Genomic DNA, 20,523 nt, shown 5'->3' with positions numbered 1-20,523 from the left:
TGGACAGTAACTTGATGTGACCGGTCAGCATAGGAAAGACATAGATTTTTACGACCCTGACTTCAAATCTCAACTCCGCCACTTGCAGTAGATAGTAGACAAGTGACGACCTTTCTAAGCTATAGTTCCCTCACTAGTGAATCAGCCATAACTGTATGTACATGAAGCTTCCGGAAGGTTCCCAACGAGGCACACTCATTAGTATCACCATCTCTGACTTAGAGACCAGAGACTGAATATCCTCTGCTGAGGCCGCAAAGCTCCCCAGGAATAAGTGACAGACACCCCAAAGGAAACAGATAGTAACATTTTTTATTAAATATTACAGTGGATCAAAAAGTACAAAATATCTCTTGCCTGCTATGTGATTGGGAAACTATTGGCACGGAATACAGTATCAAAAGCAGTAATAAGTACAATTTGGAAAACATACAAAATTGAGTGTTTATAGTTGGCTCAGCATTCTTCTGGTAGTGTTCAAACTAACGCAAAGGTTACTCAATAACCTCTCCATTGGGAAATTATATAACATCACTGGGCCAGGTTGTTATATACAAATGATCACCTTACAGAGCTTAGAGGTTACATAGCCGGAGTCACTCAGAGTGTACAATATTTACAACACAGGGAAGTTTAAAAAAGTATAAGCAGCCAAGAGATTATGCTGCTATTTTTTTTTTAATTTTTATTTTTTTTGCAGAGATCTTTCTGCCACGGGGAGACAAGCAGAATATCAAATACATCAACAACCAACACTGGAGCCGAGGTGCTCAAAGTCACTACTCCAGGGGCGTGGGTCTCACCAGGGCAAAATCATTCCCGTTACTCTTTTAGCTCGGGACAATGAGAGTCAAACTAGACCACATGGGACGTGGCTGACCACCACCAAATGTGACTCAGTGGGACAAGAAGTGAAGAGAAATAATGGTTCTCTTTGAAGGCACACTACATAAAATATATCTGTGGGATCACCTTGACATTTCCATCAGACACACCAACACAATGAAATACAGTACTTGAGGATTCATGCACCAGGTCGCAAAGCTGTGACGTCAACACAGAGTCTGGACAAACCCTTCCATATATGCCCTGATGAACCAGCGAACTTGCAAGCTTCTAGCTAGGAAACAAACCAGTCAGTCCTGTGGCAAACACTACACGTTTCAAACACTTAAAGCTAGGAAAAAAAATACTTTAAACCTAAAGCTTGATTGGGCTGTCATGGTATTTTATTTTTACTTTATAATTTTATCTTTAAGCCAAATTGCCAAAAGTTAAGCCAGGAGTTGCATGGAGATGATATATTTTTCAATATTATTTAGAATCTCCAACTCTCCAATCATTCTCGGGCTGGGTGCATTTTGAATTGCAACATTTCTCGGAAGCCACACTTGGTAAATGGATTTATGACTCCAGTGCCAATTGGATTCCACAGTTTCCTTTACAGAACTACCAATAACAATGGTTTGATTGCACAAAGAAAGGCTTGTGCAACGCCATTCAATAATAAGGCCCCTTGAACTCAATGCAAACAAAGCCTGATTTAAGACTTTTTAAAACGTCCTTCTCAGCCAATGAAAAAATTCAATGGTCTTTTTGAAAGATTTCCAAGATCTCTGTTTGGAGTTTTAAAATAAATAACATCCCGCTTCTGTTCTTTGCATTCTGTCCTGATGTTTTGCTGAGGGTCTGAGCTTCCTTCAACAGAAACAGCGAGTCTCCTCTCGGAAGAGATGAGAAAAACAATAGCTGGACTATGTTGACATTGTTTGAAAATGGTGTGATCGAATTCCTACATGATGAACACATCTCGACTCACCACAGTGAGGAAAACAATCGCCCCATCTTGCAAATGGGTGAGCTCGTGAGGGAACGGGGGGGGGGGGGGGGGGGACACACACAGACATCTCCGATTTCTTCGAGAAACGAACTCACAGGGACCACGCCTGGCTCCAGCCCATGCCTGCTGCAGAATCCCTGGTCCTTTGCTCCTCTTCTGATTCTGTCACTATTCAATCTAGTGCAACTTTCTCATACTGTGTCCTGGCCAGCATTCTGCTGGCTGGAATTGAGACCCGTCCCCTCACACATACACACACACACACACTCTTTCTTGCGCAGCTGCAGAATAATCTGCATGTGCACATTTATGATCTAAGTTATACTAGTCTATCTATGGTCCTATTAAATATAATATATATATATATTATTCCACAGGAAGGTAAATAATTAATTGAAGCGAATGGAACTCTTAACACTGGGTCGCTACATTCTTTTGTTTCCACCTTTGGATAGCATGTTACTACATGGACTATTTGGCTTCATCTCATGAGGACATTTCCGTACAAATGAGTGGCATGCATGGCTTTGCGTAAGAACCGCAGTTTCACGGTCACTGGTTTCGATTATTTTTGTAGTTGAGTTACCTATTCAGAGATGTTGGAAACTGTCATCAAGTTTCATAGACTTAAATATGCCAGAGGTAAAAATAAAAAGACTTGGTTCACTATGGTCCTAGAGTTTATTGGTAGTGTTGGGGGAGAGGAGGGCGGTAGGCTGGGGACCTCTCAAAGCAGCTTTTGGCAGGGATGGGTGGAGATGGGAAAAGGAGTCCACTCTATGCAACCACTTGCTACACTTAGCAGATGTGGTGCCTCGGGAGCATAAGGAATCAAGAGTCAAGAGTGACAATAAAAAATATATATATACCCCAAAGTGGACAGTATGACCACGTGGTGAAAAACTTGATACGAACCACCTTACGTATATACATCTTCATCAAAGCCACCCCCCAGAAACCCAAGGAGGATGGCTTTCTTTTGAAACAGATTATCCAGTTACTCCTCTAAGATTGTAACCTGGAGGAATCTTGCTAGGAAACTCAAGAAGTTAGCTGACGGTGGCAATAACTCTGTCACTCAAACGGGCCAAGGGCCTGGCTGGGATGCCCAGTGATCAGACCTTAAGTAACTCCTCCTCTGCTGGATGGTCACACACACACATACCATCCCTTTCCAATCCCCTTCTCCAGACCATTTAAAAGGTGCAGTTCCAACACCAGCGTGAGTCACCCTGGTTCTTGTCTTAAGATGTGAAATTCCTAAAACATCTTCACAGTCCACTAACTAGTATATCCTCTAGACTGTTCTTCCGCGGCTTTTTGCCAACAAGGTTTTTGTTTTATGATTTCTCTGGTATGCAGGACGGGTTCACAGCCTAGATAACACAAGTCCAATGTTTAATATTTTCACATAATCCAATACTTCAAAGCAAAGCATTTGGCCAGAGAAGCAGTGTCTAAGCTCTCTTAACTATGCCCCTTATGAGGAACGGATTCCTCAAGGTGCAGACCCGCGAAGGCACAGGCTTTAGGCTGGCTCGTGTTCCTCTGCGGGGTTCTTCTCAGTCTGTTCCACTAAAATCAGTTGCTTCAATTTGTAAACAATAACTTGACCACCCAAAGCTGCTCAAAAGAAGATGTGGGGGGAGGGGGCATTGAGAAAATACACATTAACAACTAGGGGAGTCAGTCAGCCTTGCAAACAAAACAAAACAGAACAAAAAATACTAAAAAACAAAAACAAAAGACCTGCAAATAGAAGGGATACTGTTTAATTAAAAAACAAACAAACAAACAGATAAACAAACCAAAAAATACCCAGGGCAGGAACAAGAAAGAACCAGGAGAAAACAGAACTATCTGTATAAATTAGGTGAGCGGACAGTGAGACGGGTAGCTTTAAGAAGCGAATATATACAGTTTAACAGTGTTTACTTCTCTGGATTGTTTAATAGTGTCAGAATGAAAGGTCTCTTTAAGTTTAACTATACATTGCATTGATTGAACTTGGTGAGTTGTATGAAAAAGAGGGGCGTTCCCCTGGCTATTACTTGCCAGTCTTTCTTGCCCTATGCTTCGAAAAGCCTGCCCCCACTTTTTTTTTCCCCCAGATTGCTTCCTTACCATCCAAACTCAGAGAGGTCCTCTGAGTTCTTCTGGGTAGACACAGATACCTTCAGAAGACCAACATCGAAAAGGAAATGACCTGGAGGCCCTAGGCCATCTGTGTTGGAAGGCAGGTCACAACTGGCCAGCCAGGCTAGGGTTGTCCCCAAAAAGATAGGCATGTTCACCTGGCCTTTAGGCCTCTATGGCTGGGATGAAGGGTACCACCGAATCAGAAGGAATACTGACTTCCAACTCTGCAATCCAGCCCTCCAGGGTTGGGTGCAAGGACCCCGCAGCTTGGGGGTTACTGGGCACAGCGAGGCTTACAGTTTCGTGCTGGGGTGTACGGATGACAGCTGAGACGGGGGAAAGGCAGCCTGAGGGTTGATAGCAGCTAACGGGTAGATGCTATTGTGCAACAGGTCCCCGTAGGAACTTCCTACGGGGGTGGCTGCGGCCAAGTGTCTGTACAGCTGCTGAGAATTGGTCGGCGATGTGAAAATTCCTCTTTGCATCACGAGCGAGTGGAAAGCCAGAGGCTGCATGAGAGGAGAAAGCACCGTCTGGTTCTTCAAGTACTGCAGAGAATGGGAGTACCCGGCCGGGAGCCTGGAGTTGAGGCCTGAGTTACACAGGCTACCAGAATACAAACCTGGAAAGATAGGGGAGGAGACCGGAAGCTTGTGACCTTCCGACGCAGGCCCAGAATGCCCACCGTAGGCTCCTTTGCTGCCCTCGCTCTCCTGTTCAGAGGCCTTCTCTTTCCCAGAAGCCTCCTTGGAGGGGTCCAAGGGAGACACAGCTCTGGCTTTTTTCCCGGCAATCACAAGATCTAAATCCTCCAGGCTGCGCTTTATGGGGCGAGCAGCTCCAATGTTCTGAGGACTCATCTTCCGGTGCAGGATGGGATGGACCATGCCTTCCATTTTTCTGAAGCTCTCCAGTCTCACATGGTGAGGTTTTCCCGACCTTGCAATCGACTCGGGGTATTTTTTAGGGGTCGACATGGTCATGGGTGATACCCGGCAGGCTTTGGGGTGACAGTCTCGATTCTGGCCGCTGATGACCTGGTACTGGGAGGCGCCTTTGATCTCCTGGGACCCCGAGGCTGAGTGGGCCAGGCCTAGGACTTTGCTGGTTAGTTTCTGTGGGTTCTTGGGAAGGCTCAGGTCTGTTGGTTGGTCATCTCTAGCAGCTTCCGCCGCAGCCAACTTCTTATCTTGCTGATGGAGAGAGGCGAGATGATTGACGTGGATTTTCTCCGGGTGTTTGTGAGAAAGAAAAGCGCCGTTTTCAGATTCCTGGTACATGTCCCTAGAGGCGTACTTGGGCGACTGTTCGTTATGAAGATGGTGTTCCGTGTGCCGGTAGAGGCTGTGGAGATGCGGAGAAGAGTAGAAGTCGGCCAGGAAACTGGGCACGTGGCCGTGGGAGACCGCTCTTTTCTCTAACAGTTTGTCCTTTCCCTCCTGGACCTCTTGTTTCAGGGCATAGGAGTCGGCCAGGGTGCTCAGCTGGTGCTTGGAGAGACCGCAGCGGTGAGCATCGGCCCGACTCAGTTTGTCATGCTTGAAGATATCATTGATACTCTTTCTCTCCTCGGAGGCCTTGCTTTTGAAGCTCTGGACGTGTTGGATTACCGATGGCCGGCTGACGGCCATGTGGTCCGAGCTTTGGCTGTGGTGGGCCTGGGACAAACCCGAGCACAGGTCGTCCCTGGCAATCAGTTTCTTTTTGCTGATCAAAGGGGGTGGGGAGCCATAGGGGTAGCTGCTGGAGAGGTTGGCCCCGCTCACCTGAGACAAAAGCTTCTTCTTGGCCAGTGGGGACATGATACCAGGATTGCCCCGGGAGTAGAGCAGGGGCGTGTAATTAAGTCCGTGGTTCTCGTTCATGGGCCCAGTCAAGTCTTTGTCTTTGAACATATCAAATGATTGGACCACAAGGACCTTCGGGGTCTGCTTGAGGGCAGTGTGGATGTCGTCACTGCCCAGCTGGTCCACCTTCACAGTGCAGTTGGCAATGTAATTAGCCATGGCAGGAAGCTTGTCTTCCTCTGCCTCGTGCTGGCTTGCCAGTGGTGGCTGGGCGGCAGGGAAGCTGCTAAAGGATGCTTCTTGGAGGTCACTTTCAGAGCTCTCTGTAAAGCTACAGGGTTTGGCTTCTGGCTTTGAGTCCATTTGGGCACTGGGCGAGGCAAGGGGCTGTTTGCCAGCCCCAGGGGTAGGAGCTGACTCTCTTTCAGGAGGCAGGGGAGGGCTTGGGAGCAGAGGGGCAGGGCCCTTGTCTCCCGCCTCCTCAGCTTCCTCACTGTTGGAACCTTGGTGAGTTTCATTGCCCTTTTCTGGTTCGGGTCTGGACACTGGGGCCCTCGCTGCAATGTCCTTGTGTCCTTCTGACTTCTTCTTCACCTCTGGAGCCGGGAGAGGCTCTGTGACACTTTTCTGGTTCAGCGTCTCCTTTTCCTTCCCCTGCTCCGCTGAAACCTGGACAAACATTGCAGGAGACATTTAGAAGAGGACCACACACACCAACACACTTCGCTAGCAAATAAAGCATCATCACCCACTGCAGGCTTGAAACAGGGTTTGTCAATCAGTTCACCAAGTTTTCATAAGGCTTTTTTACTCCCCAATCACCCCCTCAACAAAGAAATCTAAATTACAGAAACATTCGGGGAAACCAGCACATTCGCTTCAGCCCCTTATGAGACACCTATCAAAACAGTAGAGTGACGTACGATGATCAGTATCACTCCTTCATCGTAATATATAGTTTAATCCTGAGGTTGTCAAATCAGTCAATTATCCAAATAGGTTTTAAATTACACATTGCATTTCATGATGCTTCTCTGAAAGATTTTTTTTTTTTTAAAGAGCATCTCTCATTCTCCTTCAAACAATTGAACCAACCCCATGGCAGTAACAGACAACAAACAACGCCTGGCCTTTCCTGGAGAGCCATCCCTTCCTAAGGAATTTGGTGGATCAGCCGGAATCCAGCGAGGTTTACACCTTCATCATTTCTTAGAACTCCAGGATGTGTAGATCTTGTTAAAATACTAAAGACACATGTAGATGGAGTGCGTGCACCCAGGGCTACGGTCTCGTCTAGGTCCTCCCATGACACACCAAACTGATTTGTTTTCAAAGCCGAATGTGACTCAGGTGGGCACTGTCACCCCCCGGGACAAGTTGATGTTTATTGAAATAAACTGTCATCAAGGGGACGGATGCTTCCTGTGTGCAGTAGTTATGGGCACAGCTTAACCCATTTACTACCTGGAGTCTTGGAAACTTTAACCTCAAAGGTGAGTCTAAGTTTTCACCTGCGATAGAGCTTGTGGACAAGCCTTTCAATAATGGATCTGATATGCCTCAGTGGGACAGTCACGAGACATTTGAACTGAGTTGGTCCCCACTCCCTCAGCCCAATCACATCACCAGGACATTTTTCTACTATGAAGACCCACCAAGTGGCATCATATCTCTGACGGCAGTATGGAGAGTATTTAGGAAAAGTGATCTCAAGGATTAATACCCATTTTGTAGATTTTTCCCCCCCTCAGATCCACATGAAGATATCCTCACCAGTCAAGTGATTCTCAAGAGCCTGCCCCTCTTCTTGCACTAATAACTGTGTTTTTAAGTGCAGGCATCGTTGTCAGTTTTACACTAATAATCGTCATTTGTCTCTTGCGCTTATACATTCAATTAAAAGACATAAAAATGAGTGACCGCAAAAGGCAAATTTTGCTCAGTTCTTCAAAATTTATGTGACCGCGGCCTTAGGCTACATTGGAGCCTCGCATGTCTGTCTATAAATCCAGTTTATGGATGGATTTGAAAATTCGGCCAACAAAAGTAAAAGGATTTGTTTCTCCCCCCCCCAACCCCCAAAGATGATGCTTTCTGAACTTCCAGGGTCTGTTCAAGGACAGTGTCTCACTCTGTACTTTGTAATCCCCAAGGAGAGTGGATTTGACTAGACCCCTTCTCTCTTCACTAAGTTTAGTGCTTCAGATTGAAAGCATCAAAAACTACAGTATGGCATTAAATGCAAACCCGAAACCTGGCTCGCAGATATGCTGAATTCCTCACATAGGTAGTCCGTGGGCTTGGTTCTTACTGTGCGGATCATTTTAAAGGGGTTGAGACATCAGGACTTCCTAGAGCAGATTTAGAAGCTCCAAATGCCCAAAGCCCAGTTCAGAAAAGGCAATCCTTGGCAATAGAATGATTTCCCTGTGGAGGACAGGGAGCCCCACAGCTGTCAGAGGTTTGTCGGACTCTGGAGCAAGGCTGCTTACTCTAGTCTCGGGAATGGTCGTCACCTGAGCTAATGGGCTCCATGGCGGACTAAGTAAGGATCCTTCTTCCCACGGCTCACAAGCTCACTGTTTCAAATTTTCCCCACTCCAGCGGAGCCATTGGAAGGTCAGCTGTCTCCATGATCCTCCAGGCATCTGCTGGTGCTTTGGCTGGGGTGGACATCTGGTGTCTAATGGAACTGACCAATCCAAAGCCCCGTGATAAATCACCAAGCCAGCAGGATCAAGGAGGAATGGAATGTAACCCTTAACTTGGAATTTCCTTGCTTTGGGCCATTTATGTTGCAAACTTGCAAATGTTTAGAAGTCTGCATCATCTAGTATTTTTCTTCCTTTTGGAGTGACTAGGACTTAAAATAATTATAAAACTTAATAAATCCAGGCCTGGCTCAGACTGGGACAGTAGGGTTGTGAGTTCAAGTCCTGACTAGACTACAGTATGAGTTTAAGGCCAGCTTCAGCAGCTTATGGGGACTGTCTGAACAAAAAGCTAACAGATAGTCAGGATATAGCTCAATGATAGGACACTTCACTACTGTGTGCCAAACTTGAGGCTTGAGGTTCCATTTCCAGTGAAACAAAGTATTAAAATTATCGTTTTAAGGAGGAATCTGCTGGGAGTTGATGTGTGTGTGTGTGTGTGTGTGTGTGTGTGTGTGTGTATGTGTATGTGTGTGTGTGTGTATGTGTGTGTATGTGTGTGTGTGTGTGTGTGTGTGTGTGTGTGAGAGAGAGAGAGAGAGAGAGAGAGAGAGAGAGAGAGAGAATGAGAGAGAGAGAGAGACTGTGTTTTAAACTGGTATTTAATGAAGCTGTCTCTTACATGTTCATTATAAGCCTGGTTTTTAGAGAGTGTTTAATATCAGTACCCAAATTCCCTCAGGGCTTGAATCCTAGAACATGCTGTCTCCAAATCTAACTGCTTTTTTTTTTTTTAAATGGGCAGCAGGATTTTTATTATTCATGTTGAAACAGAGCCCAGTTCGGCCTCCTTGGTTGGCTGGATGCTACCAGTCATGCTTTTTGCTGAAGAGCTCCTAGCACTGGGGCTTTTGGTTTGAAAGGCTCAGAAACCACCTCTTACCATGAGCGAGAGCACTGGTTTCTGTGAAATCACTTCAAAATTTCTCCATAAACAATACAGACTAAAGATCTTGCTGAATTGGTCTCAACCCAAGGGTTTTGAATGGAGGTCAAGAATGAGAAGCAAACATCACTAAATTTTGGGAGAGGGGCCCAAGGAGACACTTAAGGTCTTAGCCTCCTTCCTGATACCTGCTCCCCACCCCCACTCCCCAAATCACACTGACTCCTTAAATAATAACGGTTGTGAAATCCCCCAAGAAGCCACATTTACTCAGGGGAATCCTAAGTTTCAGGAGGGTTTAGTTCGTTCTCCAATTTAGTTTAGTTTGGTCTCCAGTTCTGAGTCTTTGCTTCCAATTTCCTCCAGGGTATTCTCGTCTTTCTAGATTCTTCTAGATTCTAGTCATAGCCTATGCCTCTCTTTACCATGCACACTGCACCTAAGCTCCCAAGGGAAAGAAAGCTTTAGGGTTTTTAGAATATTTTAATTAATTATTATTTGTATGTGTGTGTAAGTACCTTTGGAAGCCAGGAGAGGGCATTGATTCCATGGAACTGGTTACCGGCAGTTATGAACTGCCCTCTGAGGTGGGTGCTGAGAACCCAACTTAGATCCTCTGGAAGAGCAACAGGTGTTGAGCCATCTCTCCAGAGTCCATAAGAGAAGGGTTTGGAAAGTTATTTTTGAGAGTTTGTCTATTTTATGTATGTGTGTGCAGGCCAGTGGCCAACATTCCAGACAGAATCAGTCTCTCCTTTCACCATGAACTGTCCCGAGGATCAAACTTAGGCTGTCAGACTTGGCAGCAAGCGCCTTTACTCACTGAGCCTTCTTGCCAGCCCAGAGACTAGGGTTTGTGACTTCTCAGATCAGCCATGACATATAGAGAGTGGTTTCCCAGGGCTGGTATCTCTGGGAGACACAGAAACTCACCTCAGATGTATCCTGGGGCTTTGGTGTATTCTCTTTTTCTTTCTTGTTTTTGGGCAGTTCATGTTTGATGCGCTTGGTTCCCGACACTTTTGTTCTGTTCTCGTTTTCCTGTGAATTGTTCTCCTGTTTCCGAGGTTTGATTGGCGGCAAAGGCTTATCTTCTTCTCCCTTGATAAACCTTTCATATGGTAGGATTAACCTGAAGGGAAAGCAGAAGAGATGGTATATCAGATGGCCAGTTCTCATGACAGCATCACTCTGGGCTTGCTTCCTCTTCCTGTACATGATGCACTCTGTAGGGATACATTCTCAGACTCCTCAGGAATGGTGAAGCTGTTAAAGCACCAAGCTCGCTCTCTCTATCCTATACTTTTCCTATGCTTGAATACCTAAAACAGTTAAATTTAAAAATTAGGCAAAGTAAGTGATTAGAAGATGTAACAATAAAATAAAACAACTGTAACAACATACTGCAATAAAAGTTACATAAATGTAACTCTCCTGAACAAGTCAAGATGGGTGTTGTTTTCTAACTATGGCTGACCATATTGCTGAAACCAAGCAAAGCAAAACCATGCATAAGCAACTTGTTGAGTGACCTCATCACCATGACATGCATGCTTCCAGGGGCTTACTCTACGTAATCTACTTTATTAGTACAACTTGGTTGTCTGGTCACTTAAACGTGTCCCCGAAAGACTGCTACCAATGGAGCTGGCCAAGGTTGACATGGTCACCATGGCCCGTAGCACTTGGCTGATTGCCAACGACATCGGCCAATAAGGACAGCTGCTGTCCATGTACTCTTCTGTCAGATGTGCACTGAGGACCCACCCACTGCTCCAACTTCTGAAAAGACAGCCATGAACAAAACATTCAAGACCTCTGACCTCATTCAGCTTCTATTCTAAGACAGGCTAGGTACAAGATGCGAATCATTCCATACAATCCCCACCACATCTCTTCAGATTAATGCTCCTATCATCACCATGAGTTTCATGACCATCATCCTTCTCCTGAGATTAAAAAAAAGGGCCCAAGGGTTTCCACATCTGTTAGAGCTGGAGTTTGGTGTTCACCTCAAAATGTAGACCCGACGGTATACATTGGAAAGAAACTGCTATCGTGAAACCCAACCCTAGGTACAACAAACATACACCACTGAAAAATAGATATATTTTATATGTGTATAACATATATAAAAATGTAAGTTTATATAAGTTATATACGTATACATATATACATATATACATATATACACACACATACATACACACATATAAAATCACTCCCCACTCCTACACATTGAAGTTCAATTTGGCCATGACAGATCTTGTATCCTCGAGCCCTGAAAGCCATCAGAAGCTCTGTATTTTGGGGGACTGAGGAAGAAGGGGGTGCCAAGTTAAAAAGGGCCCCAGCGAGGAGGAAGCCAGTTAACCACGAAAGCAACAAAAATCAGAGGGCTGAAAACCCCGAGCATTTTAATTACATAACTTTTAAAAACAAAGTGCGTAAAATTGCTCTAAAAAAGAGAAGCATCAAACGGCTCTGGTTTTAATCTGTTCCCTTTGCGACACAGCTCTTGATCTGAACGGGGAAGGAGCTGATGTAATTAAAAGGCATGGATTGCATTACAATCCGAGTTTTGACTTCAGTGATTAAAGTTTCTCTAATGCATTTGGTATGATTAATGACTCACTGTGGGATTAATACAAGACTCAGCCTTAAAAATATGAACCTTAATACAGCAAACATAATTTGTTTTAAATACGACAAGTTGACTCGATGAAGAAAATGTACTTGGCTGACAGAAAACAATCTGTTCAAAGTATTGGGAATCCTTTATTTTTAAACCAGGACTCCAAGGCAAGAAAAAAAATTCCTGATTTGGAATATTTGTTGAGTATCTTAAAATTGGTTTCTGATTGTACAATTTGTCCACTAGCTCCTTAAATATCCACCACCGCTCCAGGCTCCACAGTCAGACATGGGGATATCTGAGACACTGATGGTCCATTCTTTAACAGCAAAGCAAATTGTGGAAAAGACAAATGCCGGTTTCTAGTATTTTAGGACCCAAATCCGTCCACTGAGCATGCTCAGACAAGGAAGGTATGTGCAAGGAGGCATGGATAATACTTTCGAGGCCTCTGTCTGGCAGCGGGCCAGCCGCGAAGATCAACACAACCCATGGGGGATAGTTATCTTCAGATCCCATTACAACCCGAGTTTAAACATGTTACAGCTGCTCAAACTGGAAACTGCTCTCTTAATGTAGACTTACTAAAATAATATATGGTTGCCAAATACCTGCTTCCCACCATAATATTACAGCGCGTGTTTATATAGGGAAAAGCATAACTACGCAGAAGAGAAAAAGAGGCAGTCTTGTTCATACTTGAATTTATACCGTCTCATCCTTAAAGTCCCTGACTTATTCCCTCCAGTTCCTCTGTTCCTTTGCGTTTTTCTGCCAGGGACTTAGTCCCTTTTCCGATATTGGAAGGTAAGGGCTTTTTGAACCAGGAGCAGAACGCATTGAATATATTTTAAACTGGAAAAATATTTTAAATTGATTTTAATGAAAACACATTTTATTGTCGGGACAGATAGGTTTGTTGTGCTTTTGTTTTGTTGCCATGGGAACCAAGGAGCTCAGAAGCGGTGGTATTCCACTGGCTGCCATTTGTGATAGTTCCCTTCCCCCAGCTCCCTTGTCTGATGAAGATGGTGAGTTTCTGAAGGGCCTTCATTCTTGAGAATGACAGCGCTGAGTGTGAGGAGGAGAAGGAAGGAAAGCAGAGAGCAAGGTGGGGGAGACACCGGGGACCCTAAGAAGACCCTTACTCTGGGTACTGACAGGCTTATGCTAACCTAGCTCTCTAGTATAAACCAAGGAAGAGCATGGTTCTATTCTATCTTACAATTTTGCAAGTTCATGAGGCTAGGCAATCTCTCTCTCTCCTCTCTCTCTCTCTCTCTCTCTCTCTCTCTCTCATCTTTTCTCATTTTGACTTAACTTAGCAGCTGGCGAGCCTCCAGCTGTACAAAATATATTTCACTTTGCTGGTCAAAGGCCTGAAGCCAGAAGGCAGGAAATCAGGAATTAAATGTTTCTTGTATCTGGAAAGAGGCATGACTAAGGGTAAAACTGGATCCAAACACAAGCGCTGCTTGTTCAAAGCTTGCAGAAGGGTGTGTGTGCGTGTGTGTGTGTGTGTGTGTGTGTGTGTATGTGTGTGTGAAGGTCAAACGAATGTGGGATTTTTTTTTCCACTTCTAAATCAACTTCTAAATCATTGAAAGATAATTATAGTCACTCAGAGGGATTAAAAAAAAAAACCCTCCTAAAATAAAACAAGAGCGGCATCAGCTAAACAGAAAGCAGTAGAAATATGAGCTCTGGAGAACAGGGCACATTCCCATACAGTGCATAAACAAACCCTGCTTCGTTCAGTGACTTCCGTTTGTGGTGACTTCCTTGAGTGTTGTGTCAGTCCTCCTGTCTCAGTGCAGCACAACCACCCCACCGGATGTGATCTTATCAACCAGTTATTAGAAGTTTGGTTTTTTTTTTTTTTTCCAGCACAAGAGGACAAAAGCTACGACAGGTTTCTGAACATTTCAATGATCCATGCACTCATGTTATCATTAAAAACAGGTTAGCCACTATGAGATCAACATTGCCCAATACAGGAAGCTGTGCAGGTTTGGAGCCTATGAAAGAATGCAGTGTAATACAGCATGCCAGTGCCTCTCAGAGGATGGTTTCTCAAATATTTGTAGGACAACCAAGATTTAATCGGCTTCAAAACTGGACGGATCAAAAGCAAACATGTATCTCCCCCACCCCAGCACATGCAAGAAATGTATCCATTATACAGAAGAAATATTCTCGTCCTGTTACAACTCAGAGGATGTAGGCCGAGTCTCGGGTGGGTGGAAGCGGTGGGCAGGAGAAGAAATACTCTCATTAGTAAATCCATACAGATTCCCCTCCTACATCTAGGTCAGAGATTGAAAGCTGGGAGATAAATGGTTCTCCCTTCTTGTCCAGATTTCAGATTAGCAAAATGCTTATTCACGATGTCATTAATGGATGGGAACTAGGCAAGCCACCACGCATTTTAAAAAAATAATAATAACAGCTTTCCCTAGGCATAAGATTTGGAGCAGCATGAGATTTTATTTTTCCCCAGGAATAATACAAGAATAACATTTTTCCACCTCAGAGCAGAAACAGTAGGGGAGCCTTTTGCTATCACAGAGATCCTTATTAAATTCAGTCACAGTGAAAAGACAGATTCTAACCCCCTCCTTATTCTTCTCCCTTAAAAAAAAAATAAGGAAGACCTAAAAATCAACCCAAGTTAAAATTAACAAATCAATGGCATGATGGCCTTGATTTATTAATGTCTGGACCACTAAATTATCATCATACAAGAAACTGTCGGCTGGAAAATACCGTGGCTTTGCTAAATCTCAAGCTGAATAATGACACTCAGCACACTAGGTTTTTCGATATGCGTCATCTGATATTATAAAATATTCAATACATTTCTTTCCAGCGGAAGTCAGGGGTCAGCAAATCTATTACTGTAATGTAAGAAATCTGGCAACTCGCCAGCTCTCTCTCCCTTTCATTATGATTTTTTTAAACACTGAGGCAGATAATTTTATATTTACAAAGTCTGCCGTCCTCCAGGGCCTTGCTTCTCTTTCTCAACAAAAAAGCAGCAGTCTGATATTCAAGAAGTGTGCGTGGGCCTCGTCATTTGCACTCCATACAAAAGACGCTCGTATTTATTAACACCCCCTCTCTTCCCCGTCAGAAGAGGAAAAATTATGTCGTGTCCCATCCTAATGAGTGACCACTAATGTCTCCTGAATCAATACGTATTTGTATGGATGGAGTGAAGTTTTGGGCCGAAACACTTAGCAAATGGTCCTTAAGAGGAAAAATGAGAACCCATCTATTGATAGAGAGCTCTGAAAAGGATTTTGTAATCATGTCCGGAACTGATTCAATTCAGAGAATTAGGGAAAGGAGTCGGGGGTCTTTAGGATTGTGTTTGAATCTCAAGCCTTCCTCAGCTAGTTCACAGGCAAACTTACTGTATTAAACCGATTTTTTTTTTTTTAAGAATTCAAGTTTGAACATGTGCTATAAACTCTGGAGCAGAACAAGTTAGGGGCAGAGATAATAAAACTAGTGTGTATGGTAGGCCAAAATCAGGACTGCTACTCTTACATTAACAGGGTTCTTTGTGGCAGCAGAAAAGAAACAAGATGTTGGTTCCGCTGGGGCGTCGGACCTGACCTGACCCCAAATGGACTCATTACATCTCTGAGTTGATTCCAGGCTTGATAAATTCTAAGCCTTGGCCAGACATTTTCCTTCTGAGGCAGGAATTGAAAATATAGCTCCGCTGTGGAGCGTGGGAAGCAATCTTTCATCAAGTATGAACGGGTGAAATTGCCTCTCCCTTTGTGAAGATGGAGCATGCACCCTCACTAAGGTACAAATGAGTACCGAAGCCGGGACTACACACGCTGCCCACCTCTCTAGGTGCGAGCCCACCCCTGTGAAAACGGCACGGTGTTATTTAGTTATCAGAGAACAAGACCAGAAACCAGACACACATCTGTGCTCTGTGACCCTGTGAAGCAAGGACGTTGTCTCTTCGACGGAGACAACGTGCTCGAAGACATCGGCACCTATGTCGCATGACTCTTGCAATTTGTTAAGCCAAGCTCCGTTTGAGAATGACCAGGTCCTGACCGATATTTTCATATTATGGTGCTAATTTTGATAAGAAAGGAAAAGAACAACATAGATCTGCTAGGCAGGACTTCCACTGGGGTGGCCATCTTCATAAAGAAATATCTCCTTGGGAGATAGCCTATCTGATGGCACCTGCCCATGTTAAGGGAGTTCTAGGCTCCAACAAAGATGTCTAAGAAATCAGGGTGAGGGCTGGAGAGATGGCTCTGTGGTTAAGAGTACTGTTATTCCGGAGGTCCTGAGTTCAATTCCCAGCAACCACATGATGGCTCACACCCAGCTATAATGAGATCTGGTGCCCAGAACACTATATACATAATAAATAAATAAAAAAAAAGAAATCAGGGTGAGCCTTCTCTTCTCAGAGGCAACAGGTCTGTGGACTCCACATGGCCATTCAGCCAAGGGTCAACCTGTCGTATCAGAAGCAGCCTCATAGCTGGAGAGAAGGGCACACTCCTTCTGTCACGTATACCACAAGAGGCTGCCAGAATGCTTCAGGAGGGGTTGATCCCATCTATGAGGCCCGATTTGCTATAAATGGTAAGGGAGAGCCGAGAACGCCTTCTCTATGAAATCTCGCCTCCAGGACTTAGTGCCAGGGGCCGTGGTTTCCCATGGTCTCTCTGGTGGAGCTCTTCTCAGCTAGGCTTCCTGATGCTGGCTCTCTACTCCTGAGGATTTCTGCGTCGGGGCGGATGTTATTTCCATGCCCGCCAAACGAAGACCACACTGAAGAAAGCTAGAATGGGTTTCCGGAAGCAGACTCGATGCCTCTGGGATTACAATACATGCTCACGACAGGAAACAGACCATAAGACCAGCTCTCCACAGTGCCAGACGGCACTACCAAAGATGGTAGCGATTATTCTTCTCAACAGGAACACGATGGCTACCTCTGATGGGAGTGGCATGGACCCATTTCACGGGCAGAGGGACATCATTTCAAGAATAATCAATAACGCGCCATACACATCCCACAGACGATGGCAGGCAGAGCCCTTATGGGAAAGTCCACTGAGGACCACGGTGCGGACTCCTGGCTCGCTAGAAGCCGCCATTGGCGCCAGGGCTTCTGAAACCTGCACCAGTTTCTCACAGCGGCTCATAACTTTGGCCAAACTGTGTAACAACTTGTACAAAAACACAATGTTCCAGGAGATTTTTCTCAGTGGCCAGGCTGAAGATATGTTTTAATGGTAAACAATTACATCCCTTTTGTCATCCGAGCCTTTTCTTCTCCTTCTGCTTTCTCTTTTGGAAACATGCTTTCTGGATTTTCAATAGTTCCTTTGTGGAGGCACCGGGCCTGTTACTCTCATAATTGAAAAGATGTTTGTGCAGTGGCATGCTTGAGAATTCGGTTCCTTAATCTTAATGATAAAGCCCCGGGGAGAGAAAATCATAAGGAGAGAAAAATCCTAAGTGGAAACCTCTTGTGATTTATCAGGAAGAAAAGGGGGCTAACACACAAGATCTATTCTCCAACTTAAATTCACGCTTGATGGCAACAGGTCAGTAAATTTCAGACTGACCTGTAAAGTTTTCTAAGCACTGCTGTTAAGTGCAGGAGGCCAGGAGGGGATAAAGGACACAATGAGGGGACGGAAAGGAGCCGGTAAAAGGCTCAGATAAGGAAAAGGGCTGTTTGGCAAGCTTTTGGGGGAAGGGGGCGGGAAAAGAACTTGCCATGGCTTCCAGCACAGACAGCAGCTTGAAGAGTGTCTGCCCGGGGCTGTTTCTACCCTCACAGCGTAAACTCCAACGTCTATTAATTAGAGCACCAAGCTGGAGGCAAATTTAAGAATTTTTAAATAGAGATTTTTCAGATGTTGCTGCTTACGCTGAAGAAGAAGAAAAGAAGGAGGAGGAGGAAAAGGCTTTTACTCATTCATTCATTCATTCATTCGCTTTTTTATTTTAACTTTGGGATCTGGCTAGAGCCTTGTTTTCGTTTTTTTCCCAAGTTTCTTGAACTACCCAGGTGTTGGGAAGTTACCAGAACAGTTTAGGCATGCTGAGTAATCTGAAGTGAGGCCATTGGGGGCGAAATGACCTGGCTCGCCTGTGGGGAGAAATTCTTTCCGGATGATAAGAGGTCACCTGAGCTAGTGAGGGAGGGGACACTGACCAGATCCTGGTCTGTCCAGGGAGTGAGCCTGGGGAGGGGTATACAAGGCAGGCCAAGACCAGCTATGCAGATGCAGCAGCAAGTTGTGTTTGGCTCTCTCGGGCCACTGGCTGTCAGTAAGGGCCAGCTGAACCTCTGGTACTGAGGGGACAAGGAGAGCTTGCTAAGTAGCAGTGTTACAGAGAGGGGAAGACGAAGGCGTCCACTCGCTTGGACTCCCGTGACAAGATGGTGGACTGAAGGCAACTATAACTTCTCTCACAATTTCGCCCTGGGTGAGGAATGGAGTAATCCACCTGTTTGATTAAATCTCTGGGCAATGAGAGGGCCAAGCATCATTACGCGCCTCTGAGTCACACAATTGGGAAACCAGGCCTCACAAATCATCATCTCATCCCCTACCTTTGTACAGGCATCTGGAAAGGGACTGTCCTCTCAGAGATTTTCACTCTGTCTTATCGTGTCCGTGATACAGAACTGGGTGTTCTGGGAAGCTTCGGGGGTGGGGGGGGGTGATGTCACTTGGTCTTTGCCCTAAAAACAGTTTAGTTCTACATTTGATGGTGGGCATAAGTTCTAACCCTACCTCTTTAAGATCCAGTTTGGATTCTCAATCCCATAGAAAGGCTCTCTTCCATCTTTGCTGTCTCTGCCTTCTCAACTCTTGACTGTCTAAGGCTCTGCGCCCGCCCGAGTCAGACCTCTCCATAAGTGAGATTAAGCCGCTAGTCACTGCAGCTTTAACGAACCAACCATGGTCCCTGGAGGTGGCTACCCAGTGAAGGCTCAGACCCTGGGCTTCGGGAACCACCCCTCCCCTCCCCCCCCCCCCCCCCCCCCCCGCTTCCTTATCCATCTTAGCCACCAATGTACCAGCGTATCAAAGTCCTTCTTTCCTTTCTTCTAAATTATATTCAGTGGACATAAAATGACTCTTCCAAGGCGAGTTCACCAAACTTAATCAGCAGCTGCCCTGCTTCCCTAAGCTTTTTTATGGGCTGGTAACATAGTTCACAGATGCGCCACGCTATAGTAACAGTGTAGGAGGAGGGGCTTAGGGCCCTCATACCTATAACATTCTGGGATCCCGTCTGTGACTTTCTCAGCCGTGTATTTATTAGCCTGCAGGGTGTCAGAGATACATGGACTCCTGAACCAGACAGGAACAAGGTGAGAACTCACCCTGACTCTCTTACCCTTGGTTTTATGCCCAGTTATAATTAGCTAAGTTGCTTTTTCTTTTTCTTTCTTTCCTTCCTTCTTTCCTTCTTTCTTTCCTTCCTTCTTTCCTTCCTTCTTTCCTTCCTTCCCTTCCTTCCTTCACCCTCCAGCAAGCTAGGCAGAGCCTCTGGGCTGTCTGTCACTCAGCTTCTGCCCCCTGCATCTGGGCGGGGTGTGGCTCCTCCTCAGCCTCTCCACAGTAAGCAGTTTGAGCCCGGAGGAGTGACAATCCTGACCAAGGAACCCTTCCGGGAAAGCAGAAGGTTAGAATTTGAAATTGGGCATTATGCATGCGAGAAGATGAAGTATAATGGCTCGCTTCCCTCACAAGCAAATACATTTGCTTCTGATTTTGATTTTCTAAATACTCGGAAAAGCACATCACAAAGAACTTTAGCCTTGATGCTTCCTTTGCAAAAACCCTAATAACATCTTCATGTTTTCCACACAAACAGAAAATTAAAACCAGTAATCTAGTATTTTGTGTAAAGATTCCCCCTCCTTCTTGTGCTTCACAAACATTTTTTTTTAAAAAAAAGGAAGAAAATTTGCATATGAAAACAAAGACTTTAAAATGAATTACTATTCCAGAAAAATCAAACTATGGTCCACAGCCATTTTTGTTTTTGTTCCTTAACTGATAAAAAATAGGGCAATTCAGGGCATCTTCAGGGTTGGACAAGAAAGCAAATGTGGCCCTCAAAGAGCCATTTGCCCAGGAGAACACAGGCGTTTCCTTGGCGCCATCTTCTACAGTAACTTAATCTATAAATCTCAGCAAGAAATGTTGAAAGCAGCCACATTTCATAAGCTTTGCTGAGTCTGAGACATCTACATAGCAACAGCCTCGCGATGGGAAAACACGCAGGCTTTTTATATTGGTAATCATCTGTAACACGAGCAATTAAGTACAGTATTAATGGACTATGGCCAGGAGCCTGGTACTAATATTAAAAACTGACAGAGATGAATAGGTCTAGAAGCAAAACCAGGCTGACAAAGACATTTTTATGAAGTGCTTGGACCTATTTGATTTAAACCAATCAGAGACAAGTTTGGACGAGTAGGGCCCTCAGCGACAGCA

The 20,523-nt window shown here is 44.9% G+C and overlaps 1 protein-coding gene across 3 annotated transcripts in view; it reads right to left on the bottom strand.

Moving 5' to 3' along the window:
* Positions 1–296: 296 nt before the first annotated feature.
* Positions 297–20,523, bottom strand: part of Arid5b (AT-rich interaction domain 5B) — a 177,096-nt gene continuing 156,869 nt past the window's right edge. For all 3 annotated transcript variants that reach the window (XM_041655516.1, XM_041655518.1, XM_041655519.1), the window contains 2 exons: positions 10,300–10,498; positions 297–6,435 (listed from right to left, as the gene is read on the bottom strand). In XM_041655516.1, the coding sequence (XP_041511450.1) occupies positions 4,273–6,435; positions 10,300–10,498 (2,362 nt within the window). In that variant the 3' untranslated portion in view covers positions 297–4,272. The remainder of the gene's footprint in view (positions 6,436–10,299; positions 10,499–20,523) is intronic.

This window comes from Microtus oregoni, unplaced genomic scaffold (genome assembly GCF_018167655.1).
Source record: "Microtus oregoni isolate MIOR12 unplaced genomic scaffold, Mior012 000007F_ref0000211, whole genome shotgun sequence".
NCBI classification, from domain to species: Eukaryota; Metazoa; Chordata; class Mammalia; order Rodentia; family Cricetidae; genus Microtus; species Microtus oregoni.
This window is presented reverse-complemented; position numbering and strand designations above follow the sequence as displayed.